Here is a 12,936-nt window from a genome sequence, read left to right on the forward strand (position 1 = left end):
GTGTCACCACCCTGCACTGCCCTAAGCTCACAGTGGCTCTGACACCAGAACGCTGCCTAACAGCCCCGGCCCCCTGGCCCCCCGCCCCCTGGCCCCCCGCCCCGCCCTGCTGAACACCCCCCCATTAACCCCCACCCCCAAATCCTCCCTGTTGGCTCCCCCAACAGCCACTCAGCTGAAGGGAAGGGGGGAAGGGGGAGAGGGGGGGGGGGGAGAGGGGGGGGAGGGGGAAGGGGGAGGAGGGGGAGAGGGGGGAGAGGGGGGGAGGGGGGAGAGGGGAAGGGGGAGAGGGGAGAGAGGGGGAGAGGGGAAGGGGGAGAGGGGAGAGGGGGAGGGGGAGAGGGGGAAGGGGAGAGGGGAGAGAGGGGGGAGAGGGGGAAGGGGGAGAGGGGGAAGGGGGAGAGGGGGAGAGGGGGGACTAGTGAGAGACAGGGGGGGTGAGGTAGGCTGGGGGTGACCACAATTACCCCCCTTTCCACCAAAGTGAACCGGGAGCTAGTTCGGAGCTGGTGCTAGAGCCAGTTCGGAGCTGGTTCAAGGAACCTTCTAAGAACTGGTTTGCTTTTCCACGGGCCAGAGAGCCACCACAGAGCCACGTCATTACGTCACTGTATACGTCTCATCTTTCCCAGCAATGCTAGCGCGGCAGCGCCAAACACAAAGCAGAGCCCGTCTAAAGGCTGTTTATCAATCCGAAGAACACGAGGTTGAGATGTGGGATTTCTTGGCTATTGCGCAATAACCTGGACTCGCAGCAGTTTGACAACACTGGCATTATCAGCGCAACAAAACTTTTGCTGTATAGTGCTTGTGTATTACATGTGTGTTAAATATAGGCTCAATAGCTCATAACATTTGTGTTCAGTCATTTGATAGGATTATGATAAAATGCAGCAACTAGTGTCTGCACTGCACTGCGATGCTAGCTAGGTTATCGAAAAGTCGGAGCAAATTTACAAACTAGCAGTTTCATCAATAAAATAAGCAAATTTTCAGCAACTACACTGCCCACTTCTCGTCACATTTGAATTCAGATGCTGATTTACACGTACCGTTTAGCTGAAATATGAATTGTAAAAACGTACAGCAATGGCGGTCAAAGGATTCTGTTCGTCTTGTTGGTCACGGTAACCCCGCCCCCGCCCCTGACGCAAGCGGTTCTTACTTGGTTCCTACTTCAGCCCAGCTCTGTTGTGGTGCTAGTTAAGAACCACTTTCCCTGGTTCAGAGCCGGTTCTTATGCTGTCGATAGAGAAAGAACTGGTTGAGATTAAGCACTGGCTCCGAACCAGCACCCTACAATGCGTTGGTGGAAAAGGGGTAAATGTCTGCCTCTAACTAGGTTGGTCATGCATATACACATACACCCACAAGCTCACACACCCACACCCTCACATACATACACACCCTCACGCATACATACACACTCTCACACATACATACACACACACATACACACCCTCACACATACATACACACATACACACCCTCACACATACATACACACTCTGCTCCTGCTCATCTCACTGCATCTCCTGGTTCCTGGTCTGGTCTTGGTCCTGGTCTGGTCCTTGTCTGGTCCTTGTCTGGTCCTGGTCAGGTCCTGGTCTGGTCCTGGTCAGGTCCTGGTCTGGTCCTGGTCAGGTCCTGGTCAGGTCCTGGTCTGGTCCTGGTCTGGTCCTGGTCAGGTCCTGGTCAGGTCCTGGTCAGGTCCTGGTCTGGTCCTGGTCTGGTCCTGGTCAGGTCCTGGTCTGGTCCTGGTCTGGTCCTGGTCAGGTCCTGGTCTGGTCCTGGTCTGGTCCTGGTCTGGTCCTGGTCAGGTCCTGGTCAGGTCTGGTCCTGGTCCTGGTCAGGTCCTGGTCAGGTCCTGGTCTGGTCCTGGTCAGGTCCTGGTCTGGTCCTGGTCTGGTCCTGGTCCTGGTCTGGTCCTGGTCTGGTCCTGGTCTGGTCCTGGTCTGGTCCTGGTCCTGGTCTGGTCCTGGTCTGGTCCTGGTCTGGTCCTGGTCAGGTCCTGGTCTGGTCCTGGTCTTGGGTCTGGTCCTGGTCTGGTCCTGGTCAGGTCCTGGTCTGGTCCTGGTCAGGTCCTGGTCAGGTCCTGGTCAGGTCCTGGTCTGGTCCTGGTCAGGTCTTGGTCAGGTCCTGGTCTGGTCCTGGTCTGGTCCTGGTCTGGTCCTGGTCAGGTCCTGGTCTGGTCCTGGTCAGGTCCTGGTCAGGTCCTGGTCTGGTCTTGGTCTGGTCCTGGTCTGGTCCTGGTCAGGTCCTGGTCAGGTCCTGGTCTGGTCCTGGTCAGGTCCTGGTCTGGTCCTGGTCTGGTCCTGGTCAGGTCTTGGTCTAGTCCTGGTCAGGTCTTGGTCCTGGTCCTGGTCAGGTCCTGTCTGTATCCTAAGGAACTCCTGCTCTTAACTGTGGAGTGATTGTCAGCTATCTCTCCTTCTAAAGCCTCCCTTGAGGAACTGGTGTGTGTTTAGCTTGTGGAACTTACAGCCCTGTCATCGTTAGTGTTGACATACTATCTCTGCTGCAGCTCCACACTGCAACTCCAGAGGAAGCCCGAACCGTACATGGCCTGTCTTTCTCCACGAACAAATTAATCCTTGTACGACTTTTACATTTGTCACTTATGTAAGATATATCTCGTGTAAGTCTCGTGTCATTTTCTCCTCATCTCCCATGAGCACGACTAATAAAATGTGAAGATGAAAGATAATTTTCTGACGAGCGAGCTTTATTAAGAACAGAATGACAGCGGTGCAGCTTTAACGAGCCGCCGCACGCGATGAAGGGGAGAGCAGCCGGTAAAGTAATGGGTGCGCGGAGTGACATCACATACCGTCCGCCCTGCCGTCTTTATTTTATTATTGCATTAGATTCCTCATTTGGGTGAAGGGAACCTTAGTCGCTTTTGATAAAGGAAGGCAATTCCAGCAGCAGCAACAGTTCCAAATGACTGTTGTACATCATACTGCTCTCTCTCCCTCTGAACGGGTGTGATGTTGAGATTTGATAGTCCTGTTGACCGCTTACCAGCGGTGGAGCGGACACGATGGACCGTTTCTTTGCGGACACCGGCGCCATCTAGCGGCTGAATAAGATGCAGTGCATAGCACCAAATCAAACAGATTTGAAGAACGTGCAGTAGCTACCTTCTACGTGGGTTGTGCCTCTTATCAAAAGACAAATATTAATGTTATCTTTGTCGAATTGAACTTCATCCAAAATGAATGTAAGCACCATGCTAAGTCGGTGGAGGAACGAAAGCTACGGGTTTGTTCTTGGTCCATGCATTTAATCAGTCACACTTCTCCTGCTATACATACATGAAGCTAACTGATGTCGAATTAGCGTCAAAATTAGAAACCGTGAGAGTCGCTAAGGGCGCGGGAAGCCACGGCGAGAATTAATGCGGGAACTTAAGACATTAGGGGCTTAATGAAATGGATAAAAAGCTGTCAGTGTTGAACTGCATCTAAATCGTAGTGGGAAGTGGAGTTTGGCTTCTTACGCCCCACGTAACGGCTGATGACGGTCTAGATGAAACAAGTCATTTAACTAAACGTGAGGGGATTTATTGAACGATTCTCCATTGTTTTGGCCCATTAGTGATACTGTAAGAACCAAGACCGCAGCGCATGCATTCACAAGCCTAACTGTAGCCTACTATGAAGTTGGATTTAGTGGCTACATATATTTTATCCGTTCTAATTGTGTATGCCTAGTGCACGCTACTTCACGATAACGTTATGTAGAGTGTGTGTATGCATTCTGGAGTAGATTTAACTTTGCCTTTAAGAAAATAGTTAATTTTGCATTCAACTTGTAGGGCTCTCAAGTCTCACGTATTCGCCGTGAGATTCACGCATTTGAGCCATTTCTCACGCAACATCTTGTATTTCTCACACATTTCATTACATTTCTCACGCTGAGAAATAAGGGATAACCTGTCCCGTTATACTACACAATTAATGGACGAGGCGCAGACATACTTAGATGATAGTTGTCTCGAGTTATACAGAGTTAAATGCCAATCCGAAAAATCCCCTAACGTCTTTTTACCCGAACGTTGACGTTGATCTCACGCCAAACTTTTGATCAAACTTGTTTGTAGGCTATGTCGCGGCCAGGGCCTGCTCTTCCCTCTGGTGTTGGTTAGAGAACTCCTATGAGCAAAACAAAACAGTTTAGATATTCATTTATTGCCATAGCTATAGTGCTTTAGAATTCTAGGAATTGTTAGTTGGAATAGTCCTCGGGAAATCTATAAAACTGAGCTGATGTGAATTTAGCGCTACTTGTCTGTGTGGTGTCGGAAGTGTAGGAACATGCGCGTTTCTGCTTCATAAGCGTCAAGGGCCAACACCGTTTAGAGTCAAACTGCTAAACAAAGCAAACATAATTATTTGAAAACAGTTTTGGTTTAGTTTCTGTCAAGTTTTAATTTGTTGTTGTTAGTCTTTCCCCCCTCCCATCAGTAGAGTACAGTGAGATATCGGACAGTGAGAACGATGAATCGTGAGAACACTTGCATACATGCTAGGAATGCGCTTCTTCTGCAGGTTAGCTCCGTGTTCCTCCGCCGACTCCCGTCTGAGCAGTCATCAAGCAGGGGCATAATAACAGAGAATATAGTCCTCATCATAACATTTGTACTTGAGTGCTGCACAGCTGGAATGGAGATTCCATCAGGAACTTCTCATGTCCTCACGCCACCTGAATCCTCTCAGTAAGAACCATTTGGTACAACAGGTCTGGTACCAGTCAACACCTCCCATACTGTGGAGATATCACCAGGCTTATGTGTCTCTCATGAGATATTAAAATACAACCCTTTTGTTTTTTGTAATTGTTGTTTTGGCAACATATTTAGATTTCTAGATGGGGGCAGTTTAGCAGTGGCTACACATCGCTCCGGTTACATTGTAAGATTCCAAGTCCATCAGATTGTGATGAGTGATCTCAAAATTAACAGACGACAAGATGATTTTTGTGTTTGAGAAATTGAGCCTGCATCATTCTGCATCCTCCAGCACAGTGTAGTTCAGGGCATGTACCACCGCTACCACACTCCTCTCACATGCACACACACACTCTTTCTCTTCCTTACACATGCGCACATGTACACACGCTCTCTTACAAACACACGCATGCACACACGCGTGCACACACACTCTCTTTCTTACACATACGCACACACACTTCAATCCCTAATTCTCCTCAGAGCTGAGCTCTTCTAGGTGAGCCCTGAACCACAGTTCCAGTCCAGGGGAGAGGGGAGAGGGGAGGGGGGAGACCAAGCCTGACTGGCTGGATGTAAATAAGGCCTTGTTAGACAAGTGTATCTGTGACCCTCAGCCTGGTGATGGTCTGGTATGGGATGTCACCATGACTACCTCCGCCTCCCCAGGACAGACAGCACCCTGGGGGTACTGCTCCAGTCTCTGTGCTGGCCTGCTTGTGGTGAATGATGAGTCCATGCCCTGCATTCAGGCACAACTAAGTTTCCCTTCCATCCTTGTGTTGTAAGCGTGCAATCCTCTCCCCCCTCTCCCCTCTCCCCTCCCCCTTCTCCCCTCCCCGCTCCAGTCTTCTCTGTGCTCCTGAGTGTGGGAGGCACAGCTGGAGTCCTGATCATCGTCCACAGGCTCCTGTGCTCTTCCTGTGCTCTTCCTGTGCTGTCCCCCCCTCCCCTCTCCCCCAGGGGAAGTCACACAGTGCTGCGAGGTGTGCCGTTGAGAGCCACCGCCTTGGAGCAGGGCGTGGCACAGGGCGTGGCTCCAGGCAGGGCCAGGCGGGGGGAAGCCACACCCACCTCAAACACCTCGTGGATCGCCTTCCGGAAACAGTGGAAGTTGTAGTCTATCAGACCTACAGGACCGAATTAGAGATGGGATATCAATTACACAGTCAGTAAATTAATATTGTCTAGTTTATACTGTATGTATACTGTTTCTACTTTATATACTGTGTATTGTCAGTAGTGCACCCTTGATGTTGTACAGTAGAGCAGTAAAGTCTAGTCTCTCAGCAGCAGAACTCCACCAGGCTGTGTTGTAGCACACTGATATGACTGTTGAGAACGAGGATGAAGATGACTGTGTCTGACCTCTGACCTTCAGGGATGGAGGGTGTCTGACCTTTGACCTTCAGGCAGGTGTGTCTGACCTTTGCACCTTCAGGCAGATGTGTGTGTTTAACTTTTGACCTTCATGCAGGTGTGTGTGTTTAACCTTTGACCTTCAGGGATGGGGGTGTCTGACCTTTGACCTTCATGCAGGTGTGTCTGACCTTTGACCTTAATGCAGGTGTGTCTGACCATTGACCTTCAGGCAGGTGTGTGTTTAACCTTTGACCTTAATGCAGGTGTGTCTGACCATTGACCTTCAGGCAGATGTGTGTCTGACCTTTGCGCTCAAAGCTCTCCTCCCGAAGGATGCAGACGAGGGCCAGGAACCTGGTGACCTCCTTCAGGTACAGCACTGTGGTGTTGTTAAGCTTGATGATGGCCAGAGACTCCTTATCATACGCACTGCCACTCCCATCCTCCTTCAGCCTGCGCACACACAGACACACACGAGACATACTCTGATGAACTAGTCCTGAGGGTGTTGTGTGTGTGTGTCTGTGGTGTGTGTGTGGTGTTCTGAGGTGTGGTGTGTGTGTGTGTGGTTCCAGCAGGCTTACCCGTAGATGCAGGAGACGTCTATGACCACGTCTATCATGTCGCAGCACAGCTCGTAAGACTGCATGTCCACCGGGGAGCTGTCTGTAGCTATGTAGATCTTACTGACCACGTCAAACAGGAAGGCCTTCTCTATCCCTGAATTCTGTCAGAGGACAGACACAAGAGGTGAGGAGAGGAGAGAGCGGAGGGAGAGTGGATGGGAGGAAGAGAGAGAGGAGAGGGAGAGAGTGAGTGAGAGGAAGAGAGAAAGGAGAGTGAGTGAGTGAGAGGAGGGAGAGAGAGAGAGAGAGAGAGAGAGAGAGAGAGAGAGAGAGAGAGGGGGGGGGAGGGAGAGGGAGGAGGGAGGGAGAGTGAGGAAGAGAGAGGAGAGGGAGAGAGAGGAGAGGGAGAGTGAGAGAGTGAGTGGGGAAGAGAGAGAGGGAGAGGAGGGAGAGAGAGAGGGAGAGGAGAGGGAAAGGGTGAGTGAGTGAGTGAGAGGAAGAGAGAAAGGGAGAGGAGAGGGACATCCGTTAGATCAGATCCATTTGTCACTTCCTGTGCACATTTACAGATCCTTCTAAAGTCCCACCCCTCCCCCGGCAATCACCCAGGCTGTTTCAGCAGCAGTACTTCCAGAATGAATTATTGAGCTGCTCATTTAGAACCTACACTGAATCATCCACAACAATGATTCATGTAACACAGCATGCAGTCTCCCAGGGCCAGCTCTGGAGTCAGTGTTACACATCCCACAGCAGGACCCAGACCCCCCTACACACACACACACACATACGTCTGGCCTGGTGGTGGAGGTACGTACAGATATGAAGATGTTCAGGAGGTTCTCCAGTGTGGGCAGCTGAGGGATGAGCTTCTGAACCACCTTGCTGAATGCCTCAAAGATGGAGTGGTCGTATATACTGGTCAAGTAGAAACTGGAGGGGAGGGGGAGAGAAAAGGAGAAGTGAGGCATATTTGTTTCCCCTCCACCATTACATTTACATTACACAATAAACACACTTCACTTCCTCTCCACCATAAACACACCTCACTTCCTCTCCACCATAAACGCACCTCCCTTCCTCTCCACCATAAACGCACCTCACTTCCTCTCCACCATAAACACACCTCACTTCCTCTCCACTATAAACACACCTCACTTCCTCTCCACCATAAACACACCTCACTTCCTCTTCACCATAAACACACCTCACTTCCTCTCCACTATAAACACACACCTCACTTCCTCTCCACCATAAACACACTTCACTTCCTCTCCACTATAAACACACCTCACTTCCTCTCCACCATAAACACACCTCTCTCATGTCAGTAGTGTTAACTTCCAGGGAGATTCACCAGAGCCAGCTGGTCCTGGATCAGCCACCCTGTGAACGCAGGCCATGTGACCCAGCCAGCAGAGCGGCGGTGAGCAGTGAGAAGCCGGAAGAACTACTTCCTGTAGAAGTGACAGGCTGGAAGAACTACTTCCTGTAGAAGTGACAGGCTGGAAGAACTACTTCCTGTAGGAGTGACAGGCTGGAGGAACTACTTCCTGTAGGTAAGCAGGAAATCCCTGTTGTGTTTAAGAGGCCAGAGAGGAATGTGCCAGTAACACTCCAGAGTATGCAAAACACATGCGCACGTGCACACACACACACACCTTCTCATTAATGGTATTTGACTGTTCTAACAGGAGAGTGCTACAGGAAAGTTTCTGCCTAGTGTGCCAGCACATGCTGCTTCCTGTGTGGTTAAAGAGAATGCCAGCACAGCTGCTTCCTGTGTGGTTAAAGAGCATGCCAGCACAGCTGCTTCCTGTGTGGTTAAAGAGCATGCCAGCACAGCTGCTTCCTGTGTGGTTAAAGAGCATGCCAGCACAGCTGCTTCCTCTAGGTGACTCCTGGTGAGACCGACAGGCTGTGACCAGGTCTTTAAAGAGGCCACACTGACATACCAATATTCGTCCGAGTGGGAACAAAGAAATAAGGGATAAACAAATTATAATGTTGTCATAAAAGACCAAAACATTATTGCTGCTATAAAAGACCCCTTGATGTTATAAAGCCCAGTGATGTTACGACACCGTGGTTTGGTTTCGATTCCCTCAGAGGGAGCAGCTAGCAAACCCAAAACTAAACGTGTGATCTCCGTGCACGAACCTATGGAACCGTGAGACCCCGAGCGTGACTGGATCACACAGGAGAGACAGTATAGTTGAGGGTTGGTCCTGTCGTGGGAAGATGATTATTGGGTGGCAGGGCAGTAAGGTTAGATGGGGTCACAACGGGCCTAGTGTAGGAGAATGCAGTATGGAATGTTAGATGCAGACTCAAGGTCTGGACTAGCAGGAGGGGGGGCCCGAGGGTGTGTGTCTGGCAGGCTGATGCAGCAGAATCCCTTTTGTGTCTCTGTTATGGGAACACTCAGACCAACAGTGTAGGATGAGAGAAGGCTGAAGAGAGTGAGAGCGCAGGAGAAGGGGGTCACTATGGTTTAAGCATTTCCAGCTGTTCACCAGGGCTCGGGATGAGAGGGTCGGTAGAAAGTGAGAGGACCCATGAGGAAATACCGAACAGGTCACGATGACCCAGACTGAGGAGGCTGAGGAGACTGGGAGACCAGGCTCGGATGGAGGGAGTGAGGGTCCATGACCAGTTGTCAAGCAGTTTGGGGAGACCAGGGCATTTCAGGATACTGGGTGAAAGGGGGACATCCTGATTATGGCTAGGCTGCGCACGCAGTGGGGGATGGGTATCACCAGGGTGAAGAACCTTGTAGATGGTTTTTTATTGCTCATATCTTTTTGGTAAAGGGGCTGTAGGCTAATATTTGCCTATATAACAAGGTGTTGGGGATATGATAAGGGCCTTTTTGATCCAGTCTGTACATGACTTCCTGCCTGAATAAAGACCATCAAGCCACATTTTTGACTTGAGAAAGTGTAATGGCATTTTTTGATATAGTTACTAAGAATGTATTTTTAACCCTTTCACACGTAGGTTCTAAATTCCTTGACTGGTCCCCCAGAGTGAGTTTTTTATGCGCGTGAGTTTGGATCAATCTCAACGTTCCAGAAATTGATTATGACGCATTAAAATCGAATTGCTATACAATTTAAGTATTTCTCGGTTCGCATTTTCCATTGACCTAGTTTGCACCCCGTATTAGTGACGAATACTCCATTCATTGGTTGTTTTGTTTATCCACCTTCTCGTTACGTATTTCTTCCGCTTCAGGGGACTGGCGGAAACCTTCAAAGTAGATATTTTGGCTATTATTCTGGTGACTGAAGTATTTGTATAACTCAAATTATACCACCCATATAGTTTGCACGATACTGAGATGAAAGCATGAACTGTTGTATTTCACGAGGTGATGTTTTTGCCAAACTAGCTAGCTCGTAGTGTAGTAAAGAGTCAATCAACAAGTTAGCTGTTGCTAATTTACTAGGCTATGTTACGTTGTTTGTGTGGTCGGATTATAACGAATACAAAATAATTTGGATACATCCAGTCAGTCTAATTTGATTTATATTCATCGTTTTGTTTTCTCTAGCTGGCTTCCATCTCGTAAACCTTCTGAGTTGGCAACGCAGCCAGTGTTCACAAAATAAGTTACTGGATGGAAGCCAGCTAAACGAAAACAAAACGATACATTACAATCCTAGTAATACGCTAGACTGACTAGATGCACTTGCATTACTTTGTTATAATCCTACTACACAAACTACGTAACATAGCCAAGTAAATTAGCAGCAACTGTTGATCGTCAACCAAATTGAGCTATAGGCGAGACTGGAACATGACTCCCACACCTCGGCGAAAGGCGATCAAGCAAGCTCATGCTGCTTGGATACCTTCAAACCTTTTTGGTTGGCATCTTTATCTGGGAAACTTTTCTGGTGAGTAGATTATTTATACCCACAAAATATACACATACCTGTGGCATGATATTGAGACGAAAGCATGACCTGTGGTTGTTTTCCACTATCTGATGTTTTTACTAGCTAGCTCGTAGTAAAGGGTATTATTCAGGTAACTAGCGATTACTAACTTGCCATGTTTAGTCAAATTAAAGCAAACACAATAATTCAGACATCCATTCTATATTGATGGCTATGTTTTGTGATCTCTTGCTACCATCTACTGTCATTAATTTCCGTGTTGATAGAAAATGTATTCCTCATTTATTGTCAGGCCACAGTTCAAGCAAAAATGAGAGGCAAGTGTAATTTGTTTGGAAAATCTGGGCTAGGGCTAGTTGATGGACGACATGTAGAATAAACCAGACTTTATGCTTATTCAATCTAACAACCTATTGAAATGACAAGACGGCAATGTATGACTGTAATGTTTCATAGGGTAATGAAACGCACCACTTGTCATACCACTTGATTGCCTGCTGTTGACCGTTTTCTATATCTTGAACATCTCCCTATAATTTTACAGGTGAATGTTGGCCTGCACAGGCCCCGTTCCAAGAAACAGAACATGACAGCACTGCTGTACAAATTGTCCATGTATAGTACATGGCCTTCTCTCAGGTGTCGAGCAAGTACGGTCAGCACAAAGTGACCATTCCTTGCTGAACATCAACGAGACCGTCAAACACCTAATTCCTTGATGTACCAGCAGCATGTTTATTTTTTTGCAAAGGCTGAAAGCCCATCTCCCATCCCACACCATCACCACATTGCATAGAGGGACTGTAGAGAGCATCCCAAGGAGCTGCATCACGGCCTGCAGAGGACAGTGAGGACAGCTGAGAAGATAGTCAGGATCTCTCTGCCCTCCCTCACAAACATCTATACCAAATGCTGCATCCCCAAACCCACACGCATTGTGGACAAACCCATGCACCCCACACGCTCCTGTACATCATCAAACTCAATATTTTTGCATATTGCTGCTACCTCAATAACTGATGTCCATGTATTATGGTATTAGTATGTTATGTTTACATTCAGTTTCCCTTGCACTAGCTTACTTGTTTACATTCACAGTATCCCCACTTCTTGGTGTTTTGAGGCATTTGTCACAAATTTCATCTTGTCTTATTGGACCAATTTTATTGACCTAATTCCACACAGTTGTTGTAGTTGTCTAGGTTATGTCTAGGTCCTGGAAGAACGTTGTTTTGTTTCATTGTGTACTGTAAGTATATGATGACAATAAATACCAGTTGACTTGTCATGACAACAGATCCAGAAATCCCAAGCCCTTTATGATCCTGGATGTCCATAGTGGATCCTGTGTAAAGGATCATGTCCTAAACATAGCCAGTACATCACTCAACTCAAACATGCTGTACCTTTTTGCCGATATGTTGACGGAAGCTTTGCCTACCCCTACACAGTAAGGTTTTAAATAATTTTGATGTGATATTTTTTATAGCTGTGTGCTAATGATATTCATTGATATGTAACGTGACAATGACGAGATTGTACCCTTTCCTGGACATGTAATTAGCTACCTGAAATGAGTAAAAGGATACGTGTTAAAAATTAAGAAACGTGTTGGTGTGGGCTTTTTAACTTATTAAAATATTTATTAAAATAACTTAGTACTGTCATTACTGTTCCGATTTTTTAATATTCACACAGGTGAATCCACAGTGAATTGATATGATATATTATCGTAGTGTAGCTTTCGAGAAGCTAACTTGGCTAATGACGATAATGTAGGCTGCCATGTTTTTTGTTTTGATCAGTACTCAATGCATTGTGGGTGTCAAAGGGTCAACGAGATAACCTACTCTTCTCACGAGAAAATACTGAGGTGTAGGGGGTCAAGGGGTACATCATCAAGGGTCATATTTGTTGCCGGAAGACAAAAAAATCAAAGATGGCCTCTAGTAGCTCAAAACGAGACGAAAGACAGACGAATGTCAGATGTTTTAGATGCATATTTGTGAACGTATATCTATTATTTCGATCTCTGGTTGGTTGTACAATAGTAAAATCTGTTGAAAGCGATAGCCAAGTCAAGGAAAACGGATAATATTATGGTTTACTAGGTGGCGTGGGTAAAGCGTGAGTTATTTTTGGTTAGCTGTTAGCTAACATTAGCTAAACTAAATTGTTTGAACGTTTTCTTATGGATAATAAAGGTAAACTTTCTCAAAATATACAGTAAATTGAGATTCATGTTTATAACATACGCGTAGGCTAATGCTGAAGAGTTTGTTACGTAATAAGCCAAACTGGACATTCTAAAGGACGCGTTCCAACACACCGGTGTGTTGGTACGCTCCAGGGACCAGCCAGGACTCAACAC

The 12,936-nt window shown here is 47.5% G+C and overlaps 1 protein-coding gene across 1 annotated transcript in view; it reads right to left on the reverse strand.

Annotated features, from left to right (window-relative positions):
* Window positions 1-4,407: 4,407 nt before the first annotated feature.
* rragca (Ras-related GTP binding Ca) overlaps window positions 4,408-12,936 on the reverse strand; it is a 29,159-nt gene continuing 20,630 nt past the window's right edge. Inside the window, exons 4-7 of the mRNA XM_062466407.1 lie at window positions 7,479-7,593; window positions 6,679-6,821; window positions 6,399-6,547; window positions 4,408-5,862 (exon numbers count right to left, since the gene is read on the reverse strand). Of these exons, the coding sequence (XP_062322391.1) occupies window positions 5,702-5,862; window positions 6,399-6,547; window positions 6,679-6,821; window positions 7,479-7,593 (568 nt within the window). The 3' untranslated portion in view covers window positions 4,408-5,701. The remainder of the gene's footprint in view (window positions 5,863-6,398; window positions 6,548-6,678; window positions 6,822-7,478; window positions 7,594-12,936) is intronic.

Source organism: Osmerus eperlanus, chromosome 7 (genome assembly GCF_963692335.1).
Source record: "Osmerus eperlanus chromosome 7, fOsmEpe2.1, whole genome shotgun sequence".
Lineage (NCBI taxonomy): Eukaryota > Metazoa > Chordata > Actinopteri > Osmeriformes > Osmeridae > Osmerus > Osmerus eperlanus.